The following is a 25,932-nucleotide window of genomic DNA, read 5'->3' on the forward strand; positions in this document are numbered from 1 at the left end:
AATTAGGGATTGATTCTGGATCATCCAGGGGTCTGAGTTTCACTGTCGTTCAGGACAGGTATGATGCTGCAGCCAGGAGGTATAATACGGTGAAATCTGAAGGAAAAAACTGAAAAGATTGACATGGATTGAGGAGTTAGGCTCTTCTGTAATGCTCATTTGATGACTGAATTGACAAGTCTGCTGCCTGACTGCTGGAAAAGAGGATTCACCTGTGGAAAGATGCAAAAACAAAGCGTTAAAGTTTTTTTCATCATGATAAGGTCTTAAAAATCATTATTTCTTTGAGCTTCCTGTTGTCAGGAGTGAAATAGAGTATGGATATTTCTGTAGTAATGGCTTGGTTGAGATGTTCCTGAGTGTTCTAGCCCTTCCATAAAAAGTAAAATGGAGAGAAAATACCCAGTTATTGCAGGACGGGAAAAAGGTAGGTCCAATGATTTAAATTTCTAATCCATGTGTATAAAACCGTTTGCCCTGCATTAAGGCATTGATATTAATATCCACTTCATATACTTGGTTGTTTTCATGATTTCAAAGAGGATATGTTGACTTGAGCAAAGTAAAGGACATGTCAGCGTGTAGACCTGCCAGGACTCGCTACTTTCTGTGAAATATGCTACCTCCTGCTCTGCTTTCTCACATGTACCTGAACACCTCTATGCTGATGTCATGTGCAAACTATATGCTGCTTTTTGTATTGCTTGTTTTTCTTTCAAATCTAAACTGCTGTTATATTAATTGTTTTGAGTAATTTTAGAAGGCATGTTTTTTTTTATAGTAGGGTTTCTTCTTTGTGAGGTTGTTTGTTAAGGTGTATTTATATGTTGGTTTTCTGTTAAACCGCTGTACAGCATCTTGTCTTTCAGATACATCAGCAATATGACAAATAAATAGAATCAAAATATCTTCTAATCCAAGCCATGATTTAGTGTAAAACTCTCCCTTTCTGATAATCTTTGTCATTGTGTTCTGTAAAGTTATTGTACTTCAAAGTGTGTGTGAATGTGTGTGTGTGTTGGCCATCTCTCTATTTAATACTCTCTCTCCCCTATAGGGCCAGGGCCTGGGCGTTATGGACTTCCTCCCACCATTGGATTTATTGGCCATGACTTCACTAAACTAACCAGCCCTGCCTATTCTTTTCATGGCAGGATGAGTGACAGTAGTGAGTCCTTCATTTTTTACTCTATTGTTAACATTAGAAACTAACTACAAAGTTGTTATTCACAGGATAACTTACACTTTTGGTTACAGCCCTGGTCAGAACTTTGATATTAAACCTTAATTAATATACCGGTACGCCAATGACCTAAACTTTTAAGTGGTGGTCATCCTTAGTGGTGTACTGTCACATTAAATTCAGTAGGGGGAGACAACACTTCATAATTCTGAAATGAGCTTCACTTTCTCATGTTCATACAGAAACTTTATTTCACAATCATGGCAGGACAAAAACAGAGTGACAAAAGATACATTGATTTGATCATAAATGTGTACTTTCCTTGCAGTGTATTGTGTTGACTCAAGTCCGGGGCCTCAGTACCATGTTGATGCAAAAATGACTCGTTTTGGAAGGGATGGCACACCTGCATACTCAATGTTGGGAAGAGTGAAAACTCAGAGTAAGTTTCTATTTTTTAAAGGAAAAATATTGTCCTTAATGCACAAGTTTTTTTCTCCCACATGTTAATTTATACGTTGTTGTCAGGATGTATTGATTTACACTAAAACCAAACTAAGAGCTCCAATATAGTCCACAATTATTTTGGACAATACTTCTTGATGTAGAGTGAGATGTTGCAACGGAAAATCTGAACCACCTTTTTGACCACGATCCCTGCCATATGTTGTTTATGTTATTCTACAGTTTTTTTTTGTTTTCTAGAGGAGCTACTCCAGACACCTGGTCCAGGTGCATACAGTCCTGAGAAAGCCCCACCATGCAACCTCCAGCGCAGACCTCCGTCCTACACAATGAGCGCTCGCACTCACTACCGAAGCATCGACTCAGTACCGGCTCCTAACAAGTACTCTCTCCCTCCACTCATGGGCCCTCAAGTCCCAAACAAGCCAGCCAGTGCCAGCTACACCATGTCAGGTAGATACAGCACAGGGGGACCATCTGTGGATTTAGCCAAGACACCAGGGCCTTGCAGATACAACAGCACAGACCCCAGTGTTTATCTAACCCGGCAGCCAGCATTTTCCATGCTGGGGCGTCACAGCTTACCCAGAGATGCTACCAAGAAACCAGGTCCTGGGACTTACAGTCCAGAAAAAGTGATTGTTCACAAAGCAAGAGCACCAGCCTTCTCCCTAGGCATCAGACACTCCGAATTTGTCACTCCACTGGTTGTCAATGTCTCAGACTGAAAAATCATCCACTCCTTAAAATGACAGAAAAGTAAATTCTGTAACTTGGTGGGGGAAAAAATTAATGAGCAAACATTGTGAGGAAGTACATTTTATTACATTCTTTCAGCAACACAGAACCGGCTGAATCAACCAATGACTTACTTTCAAAATTTATAATATCTACAAATAATATTTACAACACAAACACAAGTTTAAAGAACAGGAAATATTCAAAACATAGAAAGCTCTCTTGAGAAAAGGGTGCACATGAGGAAAATGAAACCATAAGACGGTTTGACCTATCAGAAAAGAAATTGATCACAACAATATGGCATCAAAGGAGGAAATTATACTTAGCATCATATTGTACAGATGGAATGGAATAAAGTAATTTGCCTCTCATTACCTCTAAAAATTGAGGGAGACGTAAAAGAAAAATCAGAATAGAAAATGTCGTCTACACAATACATTGGAACATATGTAGAGATGTGTGTCAGAGATGTAATTTCCAAAATCAGCAAAAAATACTAGCAGGCGTTTTATAGATGGCTCCTGTTTAATCCTTTGGGAGAGGCCTTCTGAAAAGGAGTATGTGTGGCTCTGGAGAGTAAAGCAAAGGAGAAGTTTTTAATCAGCATTACCTGACAGTACACTGATTACTCCATACACTGGACTTTAATGAACACAGTTATACTTGAGTATAAGCTTATACTCTTGGAGTCCCCTCAGGACCCGAACAGTAAAAAGGGATTACATTGCTGTCAATTATAACATTAATTTGAAATGTTTTAACTGATAAATCCCAGAAGGAGAGGCCTACACAAACTTGTTCTTACCAAAAGACATTTGAAAAAGTAATCCATAAAGTGTCATGATTTTATTTAAAGGGATACTTCACCAATTTGCATTAAGCTTTGTATCATTAGAAACCTGGTAGTATTTTTGAATGGTCGTGCATCCTGCCCTCATTTTCCCCTGAGACAGGAAAGTTCTGTATTTCTTGTCTGAAAAGGAGCCTCCGATGACGCAAAAATCGTCATTTTGCGTCATCGACGGCTGTTGTGGTTAGCGGGGGTGAAACTACATCGTTAGTTCCTCATATTTTCGACCCCTGAAGCTACAGACCAATCACAGATCAGTGGGTGGGAACTCACTCCCAGAATGGAAACTTAACATCCGTCGTATTGCTTGGTAGCTATGCTAACAGGCTCTATGGAGAAAGCTGATAAGAACCGTCAATAGCAAAAAAAATTATGTTTCAACTTCAAACTGATATGGATGAAGGGGATTTTGAAGGTCTTGTGTGCTCGAATCGGATGTTCGTGGATATCTCTATGAGCCGCAATATAGTGGCGAGGCGGCTGCTGCCTCCTGCCTCGGCTGCAGCGGTGAGGACGAGGAGCCCGGGGCGGCTCGAGCTGGGGCGGACTCTCACTGTTTGCCTATGGACACAGACATAGAGTCTGTTTTCTGCCAGGAATTTTCAAGATGCCAATTCCTTCAGGAAAAAATCTCGGAATCAGTTGAGGAAATGGTAGTATGTGTTGAAGTAAATGTCTGTAAACCTGACCTTAGTGGGAGTAACCTGCAGTACTGTGCATTCTGGGAGTTGTTGTCTTTCATCCACATGAGCTAAAAAAGACACTTTCTGCCTTTTCTCGGTCAAGAAGGCACCAACTTCAAAATGTTTTTCACATTTCTACAACATATATGACCCAAAGTCAATACAGATTCATGTTTCAACAGGTGAAGTATCCCTTTAATACAGTGGTTCCCAAAGTGAGGGTCGCGGCCCACTGGGGGGGGTCGCGGAACACTGTTGGGGGGGGGGGGGGGGGGGGTCACAAGATTCCTTTCAAAAACATGTGAAAATGATTTAAAATTGGATATTTCACCCATTAATTTGAAAATACAGTAGGTACGTCTTAAAGTAGTCTTAGAATAAATTACAAAAATAATAATGATGGTGTTTGGGCTATTGTTTGCTGTTTTAATGCCAGTGTTTTGACCTAGTGCGTCAAATGTGGGGTCCCAAGTATTTATCACCGTCATAATGGGGGTCACAAGCTGAAAAGTTTGGGAACCCCCTGCTTTAATATGTGCAAATCTAATTTTGACAACCTCCCTCTGGGCAGACCAAGCCCCTCCCCATTGCAGACGATGACATCTACTTTAGCTGAGCATTACAATGTTTTTGTTTTGCATAGGATATGGACTACAGATTATTACACTAATCTGACAGACCAGTAGCTATTTACATGTACAGTTGGGGTGTTTTAAGACAATAAGCATGGTAACTCACCTGGTTTGTGAATCATGTAGTGAATCCAGCCCTGGCTCTGTTGCACCCCCAGTCCCCTCCACTCGTCTTCAGCCATCAGGTGGGAGGTGGGCACCAGTTTAGACAGCTGCTTTGGAAGCACCACATGTCTATAGGTGGGAAACAACACCGTTAAAAAGGTACTTAAAAAGAGCCTCAGAAACACCTAGAAGTACAAAAAAAAAACACAAATCTAGCGCTGACCGAGCACTGACTGTAAAAACTTCATGTTTTACAGCGTCAACACCATCACAACCAAAACGATAAAAGTCAACAAATACAGCAGAGAAGTAGACCTGTTAGCTCAGTTGTTTTTTTATCGCGTAGTTGTTTGTTTTGAGACACGATAAACATCACTTGATACGCTATAACATTTTGTATTTTTACTTCACTTGACGACGCCAGCTGACGTTAGCTTAGCAACGACGCTAACAACGTCAATCATACCTGTACTCGAACTCCTCGTCGTTGTACTTGTCGGAATAGAAAATCTGTTTTTTCGACATGTTCGGTTGATGATAAAGGTTCAGGCTGAAGTCCAGAGAGCTTCTTACGCGATGTAAAAGTAACTTATATGTAATATTTGCGAGAGCTGCGAGCTGCTGTCATCTGCCGCTGTTTTCAGGGAACGATTCAAACACCAACGGCTCCCCGCTCTCCCCGGATTGGTCGAGGCAGCAGCACGCGGTGTTTCTGTCTGGTAAGATCGTCTATGATCGGAAAGATGAAGCACTCTGAAGCTTTAAGCGAAACTTTTCAACGGGCTAAACATGGTTTGCAGCAGTAGGTTATATTTTTCTCTGTACATTTAAGATATAAAATCAAGGTGATTTTTCAATTTTAGTTTAAATACGTATTAGGCGTTTTGGACAGAGGATATTTGAAGTAGTTTTGGAAAGTTTCTGGTTTCCTTGCCTGGAAGGTTTTTTCTTGCAGAGAAAATGTCTTCGCTTCGTAATTTTCTCTGCAGCTTCTTTGAGGGTCGTGGGCAAAAAAATAATGCAAGACCCATCATACATGCAGGAATTCAACAACATGAATATGACTTTTCTACTCAGGAGGAGCTCATATCGATTATGCTGGAACATGTCAGTTGTATTCCTGATGTAAAAACAGGCAATACTACGGGAGGCATCTCAGAAAGTAAGCCTTTATAGATAAAACAGAACATGTTGGTTACAAGTATAAATCTAAGTCTACAACAATATTAGATTTTCTTTATTGTCATTCAGATTGTACCTTACTGTGCAGATCAGAACGAAATTTCGTTGCAGTTGGCTCATCATAGTGCAGGATAAAAACAGCAGCAAGCATTTACATAAAAATAAAAAGTGCAAACATAAATAGGTAATTAGGTATAAAATAAACTATCAAGGCTATACAAATACTATAGAAGATATAGGCTACATAATACAATTTAATGAGTTTGCAAGTCGTGGTAAAACATGAGTCAAATATGTTTCCAACCAGGACTGATGGAATAGGCCTACATCAAAATTAAATTTATTTTACAAATTGAATTCATGCTATTTTCCCAGCAAAAGGCTATCTCTGATATTTACTATTCCAGGAGAAGCCTATTTCTGTAAATGAAATATAAATGGATGTGCTTTACAACAGCCCCTCTTCTATTTCACATATTTCCACTGAATTCAGATGTAGGCTTTACACAAATATATGACTTTTCCCCCCAGGCAATCATTCACATTTAGAATAAACTCTCTCTTTACATGTTAACCTGATAGTCGGGTTGAGTTAGAGGCATGTTGTAACAGCCTGTGTTATTCTTAGATGTAATCACTGCTGTCAGAGTAAGTGCTGCTAATGAGTAGTGTTGTATTCACAGCATGTTTTGTTCCACTTGTTAATGCAAACTACTCAAGTCAGGAGGTAAACGGTAACTCTTACAGAATATCACAGTGCAGTTAAGTGATTTCAATTATTGTGTGTGATCAAAAACAGATTTGTTATTGGTGAAAATTAAAACCTACTACCAGCTTCAAGTTTTTGCTTGTGCATTTTTGCTTTTAAAATACTTTCACGAGCCTAAATTTGTAGTAAATATGGCCAGGTCTGTTTTCTTTAGTAGTGTGCTGCCGGTTATTTGTTTTTGTGGCTAGAACAAAGGACAGTACATACTGAAGACAGTTAGATACTGGTACATTTGTCAACATGCATTGATTCCTTCTGGTTTATCAGTAACTTTTTCTACTCTGTGGCCAACAAATGGAGTGATTGGCTGTTTGGACGAAGGTGGGGTGTCAGTGTTAGCTGTGTCATTATGTTTCAGAAGGTGGTTTGTTTGTTGGCATTTTCCAGTTTATTTGTGATGTGATCTCCTGGTTAGTGAAATAAATTGTTCCCTGAGTTAACTATAGCTAGCTCTTATACAATGAATGTTCAAGTTTTTTTTTTCTCTGATCAGAGTCATTGAAAGTTCACTGAACTTGCACTGATTGTCACCCTTTTTCTCCACATAACCGGACTTATAGGTAAGCTTCCTGTCTCAGATTTCTTTCTAAATAATGTTTACAAGTGTTGTGTCAGCAGGATTTAGGGTTGAAGATATTTTGGACAGTGGTTTGCTCTCTCTCTATATTTTTTTTCATGACACTGTCCAGGCTGAATGTAGGACTAGACAACTTGATTAAATTCAAGTTCTTAACATAAACTATTTGAGCCTCTTGTCGGTGAAGATGCTGTTCTTGCATCAGTAAATTAGCCTTCTTTCCAATGAACAGACTTTTGGGCCAATCCCAATCATTGCTTTCTATTTGTAGGTACTGGTACTTGTTTTGGGACACTATGAATTCTAAAAATGTTCTTTTAGCATTAAAGTTACCTTTTCTTCATCCTTTTTTAATTTAGCTGTGCTGAATAACCTCTGTGGTGGATCATACCTGTCTGACATGATAAAAGAAATCAGGTTCACCTTTTAACACTTTTTCTTGGTTTAACCTGTGTGAAAATGTGACCTCATCAAAATAAAGAAGCTGTACTTTGTGTTTCACTGCATGCCTTAAATCACTTGAGTGTAAGATGGAAAAATAAATTTGAGTGTGGAAAGGGTTTGACTGGAATGAGAAAAAGCCTGAGGTTACGAGTGCAAGTCAGGAGCTAAGAGTTGCAAAGAGAATTTAGACAGATGGGATTGGGTGGATGTTTTTTTTTTTAGACATGTAGTCCCTTATGAGTTTGGCTACATGGTTGCCTTTGTTAAGTTTGTATCTATTGCTAAGACAAATGGAATTACACAATCACTCAAAACACACATATTGATACAAAATGCACATTAAGCAATTGGACTAGACTTTTTCTCACATACAGCAATTAAACAAAATATTTTTCTTGTATGTCAATTAACATTATCAGTAGAATTGTTTTTTGGTTATAGTTTAACACAATATATTGTGTACATTGAGCTTCAGTCAAATGCATAATATTCCCCTATTCTGGCTGGTAAAAGACAGATGCTAATAGATTCATTACATTGACAGATAACATTCACAACACACTGATAGATAAAGGAGGCAGAAACACTGACAGTAGGGACCCATTAAATATGACTAATCTAATTTATTATATAGATTTTCTAAAACCATTTTTTTCTTCCCTATAGTGATTCTGATATCTAGAAGTATCATAATAATATTTTGCCTCTTGGGTCTCAAATTCAGTATGTATCATCATTCTAGAGAAAAGAGTGTTGACTCCCTTTGAGTCAGCAAAATTAATTTGCAGTATAACCTTAATTTAAAAAAAATATTGATTCTTGATGTGTGTGTGTGTGTGTGTGTGTGTGTGTGTGTGTGTGTGTGTGTGTGTGTGTGTGTGTGTGTGTGTGTGCCTGTATGTGTGTCTGGGTGGTTCAGGCAGATGTGTTCTAGCTAATACAGTCTGAGAGCAGCTGGGCAGGGCAGGGCTAATAGACCCAATGACATCATCCACGGAGAGAGAGAGAGAGAGAGAGAGAAGGAGCAGAGAAGCGAGCAGCCTTAGGCAGTAAAAGGAAGCAGGCCGGCTCAGACAGAGAGGAGCGTGGCATGAGTGTGGGACAGTGTGTGTGCGTGTGTGTGAGCAGGAGAGGAGCCTTCACTTAACAAGGATATCTGAAGGATTTTCTCTCTAGTTTTCTCCTCTTATTCCATTACACCTTTACCCCGTCCCCGTCCCCATCCCCGTCCCCCCCCCCCTCCCTTCCCTTTCCCCTCCTCATCCTCTGGCAGTCATCCCCCCTCTCAGTTCCTGCTTCTAGCGGCTCCTCCGGGCATGCTCCTTAAGCCAAAGTATGGCCGCTTCCGCAACGAGTCTGTGACCTCCTCCGACGACCTGATGCAGAGCTTAGCCATGAGCGGCAAAGTTGTGGCCACACCGGTGGTCCCCTCCTCCAACCCGAGCCTCAATCTGCCTCCTCTGGATCCCAGTACCAGATCCTCCTCCTCTGCTGGGGCTGCAGCTCTGGCCGACTCACCCTGCCTGGACGGGGAACAGGATGCCACCACTACCTTTTGCATGCTCATCCCAAGGATGCCCCAGTGGAAGTTCTCAAACTCTCTGCTTAGTCGGAGCCCATCCAACTCCAGCTCTAGCTCCAGTTCTAGCAAGGACTCAGGGAAAGCTTCAGCAGCTCCTTCCCAGAGCTCTGTCTCCCTTTCCTCATCATCACACAGGCCTGGTGGTGTGACCTCTGCCAGTGGCCCTGTGGCCAGTCTTGCAGCAGTGCTTAACTCCTGTGACCCTGTGTGTGTCACCCCCTGTTCTTTGCAGGCCATTCGGGGACAGAGAGCAGTTGCAGCGGCAAATTCTGCAAATTCAGGAGGGCACAGATTTGGGGCCACAGAGGCAATGGCGAGCCCTGGGGGATCCAGCAGTGTCAGGTCAGGAATGAGCCGCCGGACAAGGGTGGAGGGCATGTGGCTTGGGGGAGAGGAAATCACCCAGAAGGGAAACTTTATCCACAAACCCTCTCAAGGCTGGCTGCACCCTGACAAGATGATTGCAGGACCAGGGGCCTCTTATATCGTAAGGGTGAGTCAGTTGGCTATTTCTTTTTAAATGCTGTCAATTTTAAAAGAAAATCCATGTAAACATCTACACTACATACTCAGGATTTGTTTTGAAAGTAAGTAGTCATTATCTGGTGCTCAGATAAAAATGAACTGTGAACAGGAACAGAAGACGAACCATATAATTTGATGACCCTATTTAGAGATTGCTCTTCCTGTATGAAAAACAAAAGGAGAGCAGAGTGCCATGCAGTTTGTTATGCTGCTCATGTGGCGAGGGCTGGGGAATACATAATTTAATCCAGATAGATGGCTTGGTGTGGCTGGCAGGGAGACTGCGTCAGGATAACAAACAGACGTCAGGGTGGTGAAAGATAAACAATGGAATTATGTGCACAGACTGTAGTCAGGCTCATTATTAGCTGCATTCTTTATTGTAGATGATACCAGATACTATTAAGACAATAACCATCTGTGTTAATAGTGCATACAAGCTATGTCTGATGGTGAGCTCTCACAGTAAGCTTGTGGGAGTGGTATTCTTTGTGTTGTTTCAGGTTTGTTTACAATAAGATCTTATCCTTACAATGTCATTTAAATACCCCTAGCTTAATGAATATCAAATTTAGTTATGGAAAGTATCCTTGTACTGGCACATCATTTGAAACTTAAATAAAAAAATCTATTTCAAAGTTGTAATAATAGGCTACACTAATTATTGAGTGAGGACACTTTAAAGCCAGTCTGCTATACTGCACATGACACTGTCACACTGCAACCACCATTAAGAACCTGGTGCCCTCTTTTAATGTAGCTCTAATATGTGTGTGTGTGTGTGTGTGTGTGTGTGTGTGTGTGTGTGTGTGTGTGTGTGTGTGTGTGTGTGTGTGTGTGTGTGTGTGTGTGTGTGTGTCTGTGTGTGTGTTTGTTTGTATATTTTGTGTTTTAAGTGTGTTTAATGGTTTCTAAAAGGTGCTATCTTGTATAAATGGGTTACTGTGTGTTTAAATAGCATATATTTGCTTACGCATGTTCGAGACAATTTCTTCCTTTTGCATGCAAAAAGTAGACCATAAGAGTATTTTCTCTTCTCTTCTGACAAAGGAAATGTTGTCTTTTTAAGAGATTGTTTTTTTCCTTGTATTAACAAATAGTCTAATGTAGACGAAGGGATGCGATCTCATGCAGACGTCGATGTCAATGATCTCCCTTTATCCATCCCCAATGCCTTTTTTTCTACCACTACCCATGCCCCTCCCCCAACTAAAGACATGGCTCTTGATTAGCCCAGTCTGGGAGCCAAGAACACTTTTCAATGGCATTATGCAGGCACCATTCATTCCTATATTCAATTAGGTTTAATCACAGTCATTTGCGTCATGTGATGTGGAAGAGGATGCTGTGATCAGTGTGGGAGGGGTCCCATGACGACTATGTGTGCTCTCTGTCCCTCTCTCTCCCTCTCTCTCTCCCTCTCTCTCTCTCTCTCTCTCTCTCTCTCTCTCTCTCTCTCTCCTCATCATGCAGGGCTTTTCCAAGATTCCTAACAAGTGCTGCTCTAATAACTGATCAATATCTGGGTTAATTAGCAGAGCTTTTATCAGGTTATTGTTGTCAAGAGAAGGTGTACAGTTATTTAAAAGGACCTGTATGTTTGGAATGTATTTCAGGGGTGGCTAAAGCAGCACTATAGGTGCAAATCAATAGTGAATCTTTGCATGAAGAGGTACTTGCTGCATGTATTAGTGTCAAAGTGACAGTAGAATTCTGCTTTGCTGTGCCATTTTTAATCAGCATAGCGAACAGTGCACAGCTCTCGCCCCCTCTCTCTCTCTCTCTCTCTCTCTCTTTCTCTCTCTGTCTATATTTCATTCTAGTGCCCCTCTCTCTCTTTCTCTCTGGTATACACAGACACACCCACGCACTATCCTGTGCTGGGGAAGATACAAATGTGATTCTGAGTACTTGTTTTTTTGTCAGGCTCTGTGTCTGGCCTGCATCTGCCACCTTTGACAGCCAGGACACTGCAGCAAGCTTTAAAGAAAGCACTGCAGCTGCCAAAGAAGCCATCATTCAGAGAGCTATGTTCAAACCAGACTGCTATCAATATATCCTGCTCCCTAACAATCTTCTGCAATTTATCCTTGTCAAATTATGAATAGAGACAATGTCATTTTTATTGCTTCATCTTCGAGAAAGGCTCTTTCATTGTGAATTTAGTGGTTGAATGCTCTAAAGTCTGCTCTGAGTAATGCATCAAAGTATGAAATGAGATGGCATTTAATTGTCCACAACATAAGAAAATACGTCATTACCCTCAGCATGAATTAGATTCAAGACACGACAGTAGAGGACTCGCTGTCAACGCTTTGTAGATACTGTTTGATAACATCCATCTGGCTTCAGTATATGTTCATCAGCCACACATTCATCCTAACACTAACTTCTTTAGCTTGCCTTAAATTAGAGGTAATATAAGAGGATATTGAAGCCATTATTCCTTTTTGAAGACAGCTGTGATGAAAGACATTTTGAATGGGCTGCCATTTTTATTGAATTTTTGTGCAGGATTTCTAGGAAAGTCTTTGTCCCTTTAGTCCTGGGAATATTGAGACTTTGTCGAAGGAATAAGAGTGCAGATTTTTGGTGATAGAAGAGGAGATGTGTTGTATCAGGAGAACACTGAGTAACAAAGAAGGTATTAGCTGAGAAGGGGAAGAAAAAAAGAGATACAATTTTCCTGATGGAAGACTTCCCCCCCCCCGTCTTCAAATCTGGTTAGAAAGCTCATTTAGCTCCCAGCCTTGAAGGTTGCTCTCTCTCTCTCTCTCTGTCTTGTTCTCTCCTGCTCTTTCTCTCTCTCTCTTCCTGTATATTTGTTTCATAAGGCTGCCACAGGTTTTCTGTCTGCTGTCTTTTTCCAGTCACTTGTAATGCTGGAAACTCAACTTAATGTGACATTTCATAATTCAGAAAAAGTCCTGATGGAGAGAGAATATAAATTATGTTTCATTTGTTATGCCAGAGATCACAAATCACACAAGCTTATTTGTGGCTGAATATAGGTTTTTGTTTTTGGGAAGACATTTCCAGCTATTTCTTTCATAATCAATTGTCACAGCCACAGTCATGTATTTGTGATAAAAATGTTACTGTTATCTGTATTTATATGTTGTGCTTTATCTCAAGACAGTTTACAAAGAGAGCACGGTCTAGACCTTACTGTTTTATATTATTCACAGAGACCCAACATTAATCCACCATAAGCAAAGCCCCTAGCAACATTTACTCAGTAACAGTGGCAGGCAGTCTGCTCAAGGTTTCTGTTATAAGGAAGTTTTCCTTTTCCTTCAAATGAGGCACAATTTAAAAGGAAAATAAACAGGCTTTCTAACGGTATAAGATTTATTGCCAAGAAGCATTGTTACAACAAAGAAGTACTCTACCAAACACAAATGTCCTTCCTTTTTGTGCAATGTTTATTTTATAAGAGTAACTAAACCTCCAGATCATCCTTTTCAGCTGAAAATCTATGTATATGGGTATTAAGTAGTGTTGCTGATCACTTTGGTTTTGATTCTCGACATTTGAGTACAAAGTAATTTAATTCTACATATTTTGACTAGCTCACCCAACTCAGCAAACAGTGAGGAGTCAAGTAGATTGAAATAATTGTGCAGTTTGGCTATGACTGAAATCTAAGTGGCTTGCTGTGAAATATCACCATAGTAAAGAGAAAAAATCAGGCTATTTGTTTAAATATGTTAAAGCCTTAAAATTAAAATCCTCTTGGGGGCATCGTCTACCATCGTCCTCTCCTGCCCTTCCATGTCCTCGGCATCGACTGTCTCAGCACTCACTGCCCGCCCCTGTTGTGGTCTACAGGAGACTCAGGAAGAGAGAAGTCCTCTACTTCAAATGACATTTCTGTCGTATAATTGCCAGTGCTGCTTCTAGAGTCTTCACTCGTGGCTTAATAACCTAGCTAAACTTGTGAATCAGTTTGTGTGTGGTGTGTTTGGGTCATATAGACTGTATGATGTTTAGGCTGATGACGGCGAAGGAGTGTGGGCGTGTCTTATTCCCCCCAGCCCTGTCCATGTTGACACATTGACGTCTACATTTTTTGAAATTCCAGGGTAGATGCACTTCATTTAAATTCAGTTTAGTTACCATTTAACTTACTTACAACAACTATAATGACTTTTAAAATGTGTAGGACTGATTGTAGTATTTATACCAGTTGGAGTTGAGCAGCTCTAAGATTCACATGATCAACTTATCCTGTAATGTGAGACTCACTGTAATGCAAAAAACACATGCACTGATCTAAGACACAAACACAGTCACACCCTCAGCATCTCCCAGAGGCCTAAGAAGTTGGCCCTCACCGGGATTTGGAGCTTTTACGGTCGTGTTACTAATCTAGTCAAGGTGCCATTAGCACCCCAACCTGACATACATTAGAAAGCTGCTCATCTTGCTGCTACCTGATGGAGTACACTTTAATGGCCTGTATGTATGTGAGTTAGCTTATGGCGCAATGTCGGACATATGCTTATCAATAGAGGATCAGGTTTTAAATCTGCATAGGATGGCTGCTTTAGAAGTGCAATCTTAGCTATACATGTTTGACTGATGTGTTTAAAACATACAGATCTAAGTCAACTACACAAGTAAAAGTGTTCAGAAAGCTGACAACTTAAATTATTTTTCATTGTGAGTTTTAAATCTAGTATTGACTTGTGAGGTGATTCCACATTTCGACTGCAAGAAACAAAACTCAACATGAGTTTAAAATTAATGGATAAAAGCCTCTCTTGCATCGCCATGTTCTTAATTTTATTCTTCTCCAACATGTGTTTTTATCCTCTAAGAAGGACATTCATCCATCATTAAATTAAAAAGAAAAATACAAACAAACAAACAAAAGATGAAAAAACAAACGTTGATGTGTTCATAAACATACATTTATGCCTGCTGCAATTTGTTTCTTTTTGCAGTACATGGGCTGTATTGAAGTACTGAAGTCAATGCGTTCCCTGGATTTCAACACACGGACTCAGGTGACGAGGTAAGCCATGGTGACAATGTGGTGAGTCAGGAGAGTTTAATATATGATGCAAAGGATCAACTCAAACAGCAATCTCAAATTACAACCAGCAGGGTGTCAGTTTTTGACTGTTACTCATATTAAGAGTTGGTATATTATTTCAGGAGTATATTCTATCAGCGATTTCTCCACCAGTTTTACTGGAAATGCAAGCACTTAAAAAGAAAAAAGGAAACAAAACCAAAGTCACAAAGATTTTGTACAATGGCAGCAATAAACTGTTGTGTGTCCAAATTTAGAAATGAACCAAACAACTGTTTAATGTGCTCAGAGGCATGACATGAGAACCATACCTTTGGGTCATGTATGTCTGTGTCAATGTGTGTGTTGTTCTCTACATCTGATTTTATTGTTATAAAAGCAGGGTTCCTTGTCTCATGGGAGACATGCACTCTCTCACTCCCGCTCCCTCTCTCACTCCTCCATAATCGATCGGCTGTAATCTGAGCCCACCCAGCAGTCTGTGCTTAAGTGCAGGGGGAGGAGGCAGCAGAGATGGAGTGATAGAGAGGGGAGATCTATTATTGATGATGTTTGCTAATGAGTGTGGAAAGCTGCAGTGGACCCATGAACGCTCACTGCTGGATAATGTCTGCGGTTGTAACTTGTTCAGGAGGAGGAGGAGGGAGAAAGTGAGAATAGTTCAAAACAAAACAGCCAAACATACCATTAGTGAAGGGAGGGACCAAACTGAGTATAGCAGACTACACCAGGTTTTATTGTGGTATGAAACAGGCCTGTACTATATGAGAAAAATCTGCAATGTTATATTAAATTGTTCTATATGATGATGATATGACGTGTTAAAAAATTAAAAAATGTAAAAGCAGGCATATAAACTCTAATTATTGATGTCTATCTGCGGTTCTTACACAGTACCTGTCCAGCATCCAAAATAAATCCAAAATAATTCCAAATATCTGTATTTTTGCACCACCAAAGTGACACATAAAGCTGAGGGTAGTTGATAGCTACTTATTTGATTAGCAAAATGGTGTAAAGGCATGATACATATAACCAGGGGATAAAAGGAGAAAGCGTGATGTCTTTATATAAATCATTTTCTTTCACTTTTTTTTTCTCATGGCAATAGAGGCATGTGTGTACTGTGCATGTTCATATTGCGATGACGCTGAGATTTGGCTTAATTGTGCAGCCATGGTATACATTGGAGCATTAAAGCATTTCAGTCATGCTTAATGGAGTAAACATTTATTTATGAATGTGTTTATATTTTGCATCTCTGCAGTCCTTGCCAGCTTTAAAAAAGAACTACCACATTTTCCAGTGACGCTAACGACATGAAGCTTCTGTCTCTGAAATCCTGGGGAATCTTGAGACGGGCCATCTGTCCCACAAGGATCAAAAATCAATGATTGATGGTCTTAATCAAGCTAGCAAACTTTGCGTAATACACAACTGCATCATAAGCTGTTTTCACAAATGCACTCCTGAAAATCTCTAGAAAATGTCAGGCAGGCTGCCCCTTAAATGTTTCTGATTTGTTTGTTCACACATGTCCCTCACAGCGGTAGGTAGTCCTCAGGAGGCAGTATATGACTAAGAAACTAAGAGTCTGACACTATAATCAAAATTTAAGTATATCGGTGCTAAGTTGTAGTTTGAAATATATTCACAGTATCAACAAAAGAGTACAGAAGAACAACCTTGTCGCAAGGTTGTGGTGAATTTTCCTGAATATTTCCAGCTGCATTCTCACATCAGTTTACCCCTTTCCCCACAAGCTGCTCATCCCGAAAATGTCAGGAAGTTTTTATGAGTTTGTACATGTGTGAAAGCCCTGTTAGGGAAAAAAATGTATCTTAATTTATTCTAGATGCAACTCCAAAGCAGCAGAGCCCTTGTGTCAGCTTGCTGTCTTGCATTTAAGTGAATTTTAGTTTTAATTTCCTTGGAAACTAAACCAAAACATTGAGCAATTCTCACAATTTAAAAAATGTCCTTCGGCTCCTACATTGTAAGACGATGCATTCTTCTAACAGTACTCTCTGTGTCATGGTGTTGAACAGCAGCAGTAGTGCTAATGAGGCCCAGCATTTTATTGCAGGAAAGAAACTGAAGCTGCAGACCAAAAACAACAACAACAGCCCATCTCTCCTCTGTAACTCCTCCTCCCTCTGCCCTCTTGTTAGCATGAGTCATTGTGATGTTTTTCAAAAATCCCTGAGAAGACCTTTAGTCAAGATGGGGCCTGGGACGCTGCTTTTTAAATATTTACAAGCCACTTGATAGGGGCAGCAGGCTTCTCGACTGCTGTCCCCGCTGTCCCCTGGCAGTGAAAGCTTGAGCCTCAAATCCACATTATGTCTCTCTCCCTCCGTAAGACACACAGGGGACAGGAGCTTTAAGAGCCCATTAGGCAGCCATTCCCAAGAGTTATAGCAGCCTCACAGCAAAGTGGTAACAAATCTGCAAAGAGGAGGGCACTGAGAAAAAAAAATGCTGTACTGTATAAGCAGTAGAGAACATGGAGCTGCACAGATCCTAAATACTCTTTTTAAATGAGAGTACATTACTTCAAGCTCCTTTGAAGAGTATTTAGCAGAGGTTAGGTATCAGATATTATGTTTAATGTTGCTATAAACAACCTATTTTAATCCTCATCAAAGATTCACTTTAAGTGATAGTTTTGTTCAAAGAAATCAGGTGAAGGTTTTTCATCAGAAAATTCTACATTTGCGTGTACAAGACAAGATCAAGGTATCATGTTGTCCACAGGGAGCAGCAAAATGAACAACAAACCGAAGTTAAACACGAGGTTGATAAACAGTCACTGTCCACCATTAACATCCCTGGTACACACTACTGCTGGAAGCCTTTTCTTGATCTTTGAACTATGATGGGTCTGTGACCTCTGACCTTAGTCAGAGGGAGGGAACACAAAGCTTTGGTTCATGTTTAACTTCAGGTTTGTGCTTCAGTGTGATGCAGAATCGCACGTGTTTTGTGGTTCTGACTTAACAAACTTGTATTCTCAGTTTATACTCTCTACTGTTCTCATATTAATTATGAGTTTCACGGTCAACCAAAATCCAGGTGATGTTTTTGGTCACATTTTTTTTTTGTGTGTCTTGCAACTATTTCATCAGTGACCAGTGTGCCTCAGTACAGTCTGACCATTGACCTTTTCTCATTCCCCTTATTAGGGAGGCCATCAACAGGCTGTGTGATGCTGTGCCAGGAGGAAAGGGAGCTTGGAGGAAGAAGGTTGATAGTTACTTTATTCTATCTGTGCATGTTGCATTACACTGTCATTAATAATTACTAAACTGGGGCATCATTTCAACGTACTGCAGTGGTTATTAGACTGTGACTATGAAAGAAACGTTGTCTATAAAACAGTCAAATACAGCTAACACAGTCTAATATTTGGAATCATGTCAATTTTTAATGTTATTTTGATTTTGACAGTATTCATTTTTTTCCTTTTTCCATTCAGGCTTTTAACAAAGCTCTCCAGTCCATCATGGGAAAGACTAACCTGAGATTTGCAGGCATGAGTATTGCAGTGAATATTTCCATAGATGGACTTGGTCTTCTTATCCCCACTACGAGACAGGTATAAAGCTAAATTACTATCATTTCACAAATATTTTTACGACTGATATGAAAGAGTTTCCTCCTCTCTCTCACATATTAATTGAAGTCCTGAAAACATACATTTTATTTTTTTTAAATAGTTACTGGAAAAGTAAACAGTTACAATAACAATCTTAAACTCATCACATTTAATCATCTTAGAATTTACAATCTAAAGTCTTTTTTCCATTTGTTTTGTAGTCCACAACTAGATGACTCACAGATTTTTAAGTAGATTCTTGTCAAAACTCTGCCTCAGTTTTGTCCACTTGTCTTTTCCAGGTGATAGCACACCATCCCATGCAGTCTATCTCCTTTGCCTCAGGGGGCGACACGGTGAGTGCAGCCGTTCACTGCCTGCTCTCCTTTATGATGTTGACGTTCTGGCACACTGCAAATATCTTACTGGATTACATTAAACTGGTTTCCAATCTCATGACCCAATAATCAATGAGGGCTTTAATTTAGTTATAATAATTTATCTGGTCTAATTGAATTCTTCCTCTTGTCTGTTGCAGGACACACCTGATTATGTTGCGTATGTGGCCAAAGACCCGGTGAATCAGAGAGGTATGTCTTGAGAGGGTTCACCCTAAGCCTTTTGGAAACAAAAAGATTAAAAGTGGACCTTACCATTAAATTTACTACAGGGGTTGATTAAGAATATACACGGTTAAGAATCAGCCCCATTGAGGTGCCAGTTAAGCTCAGTGGTTAGCGTGCACCTCATGTACAGCCGCTATAAGTCACGGTGGCAGTGTGTTCAAATTTGACCTCGGCCCATTGCTGCATGCGCTTGCCAACACTTCCATTCCTCTCTTCCGATCCTGTGCAATAAATGGTAACAAATAAATAAAAAAAACATCCACAGTGGAATGAACACCTACAACCTTACTGATGATGACGATGGTCTCCATATTATTAATGATGATGATGGTAAAACTAATGCCCTTTGTGGCATATTTAATTATATTATGTATCATTTTTTTTGTCTTAATCTGTTGTTTGTGGTCTTCTCTTTACACATACCACGATACACAAATGGGGCCCCATAGTTCAGGTCGCCCTGAAATGCTGGCTCCACTAGTTTCCTGTTAGGGCCTGGTGGAAGCAGAGGGTGAAGTGAAAAGTCAAAAATCTTACTTTTATAAGATGACAGTCTCAAGAAGATAAGAAATGACATAGTTTTTAAGATTGGTGTCCTTACTTTAAAAATGACAGATTTTGATATATATACCTTTTGAATGTTTGTTTCACTTTTCAGGTTTGCCCTAGACTATGTGTGTTTTTAATTGTGTACATTTCAAAAACTGACAATGTTATTGATGAAAACTTTGCTTAGTTGCAATCAATAACGGTCTGTGAACATCCAGTCCAAATTTGGTTACATACTGATCTTGATTTCCAAAGATATGTGATAAGAAGCTTTTCCTTTGGAAGAATCCCTAACTTTTACTAGTTTTTTGGTAAGATCCAAAAGTCAACCCAAAAAAGTAATTTTGCAGTAAAACATTATTATACAAACATCCATTTCATAAACCAGACATGTTAAAATTAGGACAAAATGTTTTTGCGCTTTGTTTAACCTCAAGAAGGCGTTTCTCAATTTTTAAGGGCCAGATTTACTCTACTAATCTTTTATTTCTGTCCCCTTCAGCGTGTCACATCCTGGAGTGCTCAGACGGTTTAGCGCAGAATGTCATCAGCACTATTGGACAAGCCTTTGAACTGCAGTTCAAACAGTACCTACACAGTCCTCCCAAAACCATGGCATCTATGGACAGGTAAGATACTAGCATAACAACTTTTATTTTTTCTTCAAAGTTTGTTTGTCCCTGTTCTTCAAATCTTTGTCATCTGTGGAACTGTGACACCTAAAGAAAATCCTTATTAAGACAAACTTCATGCTTTGCAGAGATAACTTATATAATATTTCCCAATAGCAACATTCTGACAGCTACAACTAAGCCTATGCATGTGTCAACAATGCAGTGTAAAAGTGAAGGCAGGCAGGCGGCCAAAGTTCAGGTCTGACCTGTGGCTTGATTTTGGAATCTATCCACTGTCCTATCTCTCCTATAAAGGCACAACAAGCCAAAGAACAAAATTCTAAATGTGAATTTCCCCTCGAGGGATTAATAAAGAATATCCTGCTCTTGTTCTAATCTCCTTGTTATCGGAGAATGTAAAAAAAAAAACGTTGAAGCTTTGAACTTCAAAAAAAGAACAGCAAAAAGAGAAGAAGAAGAAAGATATGTTTTGTTTGTTTATGTCATTTCCACCTCATAAACCAGACCTACTTAACAACTATGAGTCTCTCTGCTGTTTATTAGTAGAAGCAAAATTTGTTTGTGTTGTGCTCAAAATCTGTTGAATAAAACTGGTCCTCACAGAACTTCTCACCATTTCAACCAATTTTTTTTTGCAATGATGCCAATGCAAAGAAAGACAGGAGGAACAGGAGACTGTTTAGACTTTTCTATTCTGGTTTACTTCCTGCTGCCAGAAGCATCAGCAGCTCTGTTGATCTATATAAATCTCTGGCAGATTAATATTGATCACTTTCGGATGTGGAGATGTCATCTGATCAGACTGCATTCATTTGAGAACCCAGATCTCCTCATCATTATCATTACCAATAATATCACTATGACAAGTTACAATAAATCCATACATATCAGCATAGTAGTTTACATTCTAAAACTCATGTTATAGCAGTAACAATGATGTTTTCGCTCTTATTTTAGAGTGTGTTGTGCATTAAAAGATGATATATTCCTTTTTATAATTTGGTCATCCTCAGGTCTGTCAGGACAGAAGAGCTGATGTGGGGGGAGGAGGAGGAGTCCTCTGAACATGACTACTACAACAGCATCCCAGGGAAGGAGCCTCCTGTTGGAGGAGTGGTGGACTCCAGACTGAGGACCAGTGGATCAATGCTGGGTCACATCCACACCCAACCACAGGCAAGCAAGACAGCAGCACAGGTAAATATCCAGTCAGGACTTTTAAACAACAGAAAGTCCGGTCAGGTTCTGGATTCTCGTGTGGTTGTCTTAGCTGTGTTGGACAATTTTTTAAGATTATTTGCAAAAGCCTGCCTAATATGTAAGAATGAGATGCAACCATGCCACCTAATGCAATCACAGATGTTATGAGAGGTCTGGTTATTATCAAGGAGTGAATGACCAACCCTCAACAGAAGCTGACTCAGGACTTGATGAACTGAACTGATATGTTTTCCTACTGCTCCCCTGTATTATTTACATTAAATTAAGCAGTAAAAGCAAAAAACATATACGCCATAACTGTCCTACTGACAAGTCTACACCATAACTACCAAAGACAGAAATGATTAGATAAAGAGCGGCTCCTCTGTTGCCAATATGGTGAGAGAAATCCCTCTGTCTCTCTCTTATAGCAGCTTGTTCAAAATATGCTGACAGGCTTTAGCTAACGTTTCAAACAGATTGCTCCAAAACTGCATTATGCAGAGACAGGAGACTTGTCATTTAGGTTTTCTGATACAAATGTATTTGTTTTCCTGCTGTATGTGTGTTCATAGATGGGCTCACCAGCCAGGAGGGAGCCAGCATCTTATCCTCCTGGTCAGCTGTGCTATGAACTTCACTGGGACACAGAGACAACCAGCGGCTCAGGTGAGACCCCTTGTGGGAAAACACAGGTATAACAATTGGGACAACAATCTTGCTTGAAAATTAAGGAGAGAGGATTTCTTACTGTAGTTGATAGTGAAAAAGGGTTTAATAAAAATTAAACTTAAGTTTTTGGTTTGACTTTTAGGGTATAAAGATGTGTGTACTTTTAACTCTCACAAATGGTGGATGATATTGTGAACTATTGTGTATCAAGCCCAGTAGTGAATGCACTGTGCCATCAATGGGATTAGATTATTGTCCTGCCAAGACAGAAGCTTGTTGTTTGGATCCTTTTTCTGGCCATGACAAGATGTCTTCTTCTTATAGGCCTCATCCAGTGGAATTTGAAATACACCCATACAATGTTTGATCTTACATAGAACTAGATTGTAAGGAGTCTGTGGTGTGTGACAGAAGTCAGTATGTAAAGCTTTGATTTTAGCCACTAGAGGGGGGCAAAGACTAATGTCTGTTTAAGTTAACCACAACCATAGTTAATAAAAACACACGCAAATACATACACATTTTAAGAGCTTACACATGCATTAAGACTATGATTCTTTGCAGGTCTGACATCAGATGGGTACCTGTGTGCAGATGGACAGGCACCAGGCGGCAGAGATTATGAAGAGCATCAGTACGTTAACACCCAGAGTCTGGAAAATCTGGAAGCACTAGCCATGGGTCCTGATGGACACAGAGGGTCCAGGGCCCTGGACAGCCCAAAAAAGGACCTCTTTGACATGAGTAAGTCTTTAAGGGACACACACTTAATACTGGGGATACAATTTTTCAAATTTGAGAATAGCTGATAGACTGTATTGGTATTTGTGAACCATCATTAATTCCTGTAGGGCCCTTTGAGGATGCTCTGAAGCTCCACGAGGCCTGTGGTGGAGCTGCCGGGTCCGGTGTATCCACTACAGCAGGAGGAGTTCGAGTCATGGAGGACCAGTGGCCCAGTCCTCCACGTCGTCGAGCTCCTGTTGCCCCAAATGAGGAGCAGCTCCGCAGGGAGGCGTGGTACCACAGCCGCATGAGCAGGCGAGATGCAGAGAGACTCCTGGTCCGGGATGGAGATTTCTTGGTCCGGGAGAGCACCACCAACCAAGGACAATATGTGCTAACCGGAATGCACTGTGGTCTCCCCAAACATCTGCTGCTTGTGGACCCTGAGGGAGTGGTGAGTCTGGCAGTGAGTTATGTGGTGTTTTTGAGTGTTAGATTGAGTGTGTACTCCATGAAGTGACCACAGTAACTTACATCGTCCTCTCTCCTGCTGTCCTCCTTACAGGTCAGAACCAAAGACATGCTATTCGAGAGCATTAGCCACCTCATCTCATACCACCTGCAGAATGAGCTGCCTATTGTAGCAGCAGAGAGCGAGCTCCACCTCAAACAGGTGGTCAGGAAGAAACAGTGAGTCATGTGACCCTGCATGTGATGGTGAGCATGCAGTGAACTCTGTCTTTACAGGACTCCTTAAATAATCAGGCTGATAATACGGAGTTGATGGTAAACCTTCATTTATATTTTAAAATACTTGTTGAAGAAAAAGAAGAACTGGACTGATAGGCGGACCAAATATGGAAGTTGGTTTGGTAGCTGGAGAGGTGCCAGATCACCTGCACTGCCAAGGTGCCCCTGAGCAAGACACCGAACCCCCTCCCCACCCTCAGCTCAGGAGCACCCATTGTGGGCTGCTCCGTCACTCTGGCTTCTCTCCATTAGTGCATGTCCATAGGATCCTGTTTCTGCATGTGTGTGTATATACTTCAGCCTATGTGTGTGTTCATGACTTACAGAGTGTAAAAACTGAAATTTCCCCTTGCAGGGATCAATAAAAGTAAATCTTAATCTTAATCTTAATCTGATATACAGCATGTTCTGCTAAAGCACATGTCTTCAAGAGCATGTACACTATCTGGTTGTTATTATCATCTCATCCAAGCCTGAAAATGAGCTTTAATTCATTCTCAAAAATGTGATCTTCTTTGTTTTTACATGTCACAGATGGATACTAGACTACCCCATGCAAAATCTACAAAAAACATAACTTAAAAGCATTTATCCCAGATGGATGTTTGGATGGAAGAATGGATAACTCTGATAACTTTTTCCGTAAACAATTCTACTAAACGGAGCAAAGCCTCTGACATCCTCCTGTACGTCTTCTGCTTTTGGACTGTCAGGATCAACAAAAAGGATCCCTCATCTGGCACAAACTTCTCAGCATGCAGTTACAGTACTAAGCTAAAAAAGAAAAGAAAAAGAAAACAGACTCTGCAGTTTGATATTTTTTATCCAGTGAAAATCATTATCTACCAACGTCAACTGAAGACTGAACTTCAGAGAATCAAATCAGGATTTGATCCACGGATGGGAAATGTCCTACATGCCTCTATCGATGAAGTGCTTCCAGAAACATCACACCCGTTGCCCACTGAACAAGTAACGGACATCACAAGGACAAACTTATGTGATGTAATATCTGGGACAAACTGTTATCAAACTCAGATTATATGAGGATATTGTGTAGGTCTTTCTGCAAAAGAAATTGGACTATAAGAGACAACTGGGGGAAAAAAATCGGATTATTACACATAAAAAAAGACTGTTCATGGTTATTTTCAGGTCTTCAGTACCTGACTCTGAGATGGCACAAAGGAAACCCCCTTAACACGAGTCAGTGCTGGGTGAATTAGCCACATTCTTCTGCCTTTTTTCCTCTAAATACAAAACCTCTATGTAAACAGCTGACTGGATATGGAGTTTATTGACTTGAAAGTGGGAAGTTTAGTCACATTTACCATAAATATGAGTCATTTGTGTTGTGTTTGTAAGGGCTGTTAATAATTTAAAGTGTTGTGTAAGCCTGAGAACCTGTTACTGGTCAAACTGCACTAACATGAACGCTCTATCCTGAGTTAAAAGGACTTCTCTATAAAAACACTCAGTATATCCATGCCTGTATTTCCACAGCCTCACTTACTTCAGTGCCTTAAAGACTACAGAGACAGGCGTGTGTCAGTGTATATAATATGCATTTATGCTCCTAATGCAAAACACTAGTTTTCATGCCATGCCAATGAATGACTGGACAAACTTCAGGATGATTAAGCTCTTATTCTTGTAAACAGTGATGTAAGCTGCTCTTGTTTTGTGTGTTTAATACGTCTTATTGTGTCATGAATGCTGTTGTATTTGTGTGCGTCTCTCACAACAATCCCCTCAGTTTTAATGCAAGCCATAAATAGCATCGGTCTGCAGTGATTGATGAGAAAGACTGGGGATTTGGACATTAAATTAAATCCATTATTTGTCCCAGCTCGGGAATACATGACTGTATTGATTATCCTTTTCCCACTTCTGTCTTTAATGCTCAGTGATTTAATTCTGCTTTTCTAGCCAATTTCTGGCAATCTAATACTCAGAAATCTTCCTGGAGATATGCCATATGCTTTTTGCATTTCTCTTCGTGTAATTAGAAACATATCTTTATTAAGGCCTTCCACTGTTCTGGGCTGCAGCCTCATGAATGCACAGAGAGATGAGGTGAACAACAAGGCCTTTAGGGAGGTCCAAATGTTTGATTATTTCAGATCTCCTTTTTGCTTTCTCAGGAATTTTTATTGGACCTTCTCTTCTTTGTTTGTCAATAAAAAATAATTGAAAAGAGGGTAACTAAGGAGAATGGTTTGTCATTTGTGATTCTTCATATCTGTAGCATTTTAAAATTTTAGCCCCACTGATTGACTTTTCATGTACACATGCTGCAGCCAAATTAAGACTTCAGATTTCCATCATCCAAAAATAGATGTGAGGCAGAATGTAAAAGCTGATGTAACCTAGAGAACCAGTTTATGAAGCAGGGTT

The 25,932-nt window shown here is 40.1% G+C and overlaps 3 protein-coding genes across 5 annotated transcripts; 2 read left to right on the plus strand and 1 right to left on the minus strand.

Moving 5' to 3' along the window:
* Positions 1–1,561: 1,561 nt before the first annotated feature.
* Positions 1,562–2,376, plus strand: cimap1d (CIMAP1 family member D). The gene is made up of 2 exons (XM_029280012.2): positions 1,562–1,625; positions 1,889–2,376. Exons 1-2 carry the CDS (start codon positions 1,562–1,564, stop codon positions 2,374–2,376), a joined length of 552 nt encoding a protein of 183 aa, XP_029135845.2.
* Positions 2,377–2,451: 75 nt separating this feature from the next.
* cks2 (CDC28 protein kinase regulatory subunit 2) lies at positions 2,452–5,332 on the minus strand. Its single transcript, XM_020647619.3, has 3 exons — positions 5,126–5,332; positions 4,661–4,788; positions 2,452–2,958 (listed from the first exon to the last, which is right to left on the minus strand). Exons 1-3 carry the CDS (start codon positions 5,182–5,184, stop codon positions 2,915–2,917), a joined length of 231 nt encoding a protein of 76 aa, XP_020503275.1. The 5' UTR covers positions 5,185–5,332; the 3' UTR covers positions 2,452–2,914.
* A 118-nt stretch (positions 5,333–5,450) lies between these two features.
* On the plus strand, positions 5,451–25,762 carry shc2 (SHC (Src homology 2 domain containing) transforming protein 2). Of its 3 annotated transcripts, none has more exons than XM_065955974.1 (14): positions 5,451–7,170; positions 8,905–9,706; positions 14,688–14,758; positions 17,965–18,025; positions 18,258–18,377; positions 18,680–18,733; positions 18,916–18,967; positions 20,055–20,181; positions 21,201–21,384; positions 21,963–22,056; positions 22,624–22,803; positions 22,911–23,239; positions 23,351–23,475; positions 24,070–25,761. In XM_065955974.1, exons 2-14 carry the CDS (start codon positions 8,948–8,950, stop codon positions 24,110–24,112), a joined length of 2,199 nt encoding a protein of 732 aa, XP_065812046.1. In that variant the 5' UTR covers positions 5,451–7,170; positions 8,905–8,947; the 3' UTR covers positions 24,113–25,761. The 3 variants fall into 3 exon arrangements, with proteins under 3 accessions (XP_065812046.1, XP_065812048.1, XP_065812047.1); XM_065955976.1 differs by having other exon boundaries at positions 9,446–9,706; positions 24,070–25,760; XM_065955975.1 differs by lacking the exon at positions 5,451–7,170 and having other exon boundaries at positions 8,251–9,706; positions 23,351–23,502; positions 24,070–25,762.
* Positions 25,763–25,932: the final 170 nt, after the last annotated feature.

Source organism: Labrus bergylta, chromosome 6 (genome assembly GCF_963930695.1).
Source record: "Labrus bergylta chromosome 6, fLabBer1.1, whole genome shotgun sequence".
Classification (NCBI taxonomy): domain Eukaryota; kingdom Metazoa; phylum Chordata; class Actinopteri; order Labriformes; family Labridae; genus Labrus; species Labrus bergylta.

Bases quoted from the DNA above. Each gene is read 5' to 3' on its own strand.
- cimap1d (XM_029280012.2), top strand. From the start codon at position 1,562: ATGACTCGTTTTGGAAGGGATGGCACACCTGCATACTCAATGTTGGGA. The intron at 1,626-1,888 runs GTAAGTTTCTAT...TTTGTTTTCTAG, and splicing joins GGGAAGAGTGAAAACTCAGA to AGGAGCTACTCCAGACACCT.
- cks2 (XM_020647619.3), bottom strand. From the start codon at position 5,184: ATGTCGAAAAAACAGATTTTCTATTCCGACAAGTACAACGACGAGGAG. The intron at 4,789-5,125 runs GTATGATTGACG...TCCCACCTATAG, and splicing joins GACGAGGAGTTCGAGTACAG to ACATGTGGTGCTTCCAAAGC. The intron at 2,959-4,660 runs GTGAGTTACCAT...TTTACTCTCCAG, and splicing joins CTACATGATTCACAAACCAG to AGCCACACATACTCCTTTTC.
- shc2 (XM_065955974.1), top strand. From the start codon at position 8,948: ATGCTCCTTAAGCCAAAGTATGGCCGCTTCCGCAACGAGTCTGTGACC. The intron at 21,385-21,962 runs GTAAATATCCAG...GTGTGTTCATAG, and splicing joins CAAGCAAGACAGCAGCACAG to ATGGGCTCACCAGCCAGGAG. The intron at 22,057-22,623 runs GTGAGACCCCTT...GATTCTTTGCAG, and splicing joins AGAGACAACCAGCGGCTCAG to GTCTGACATCAGATGGGTAC.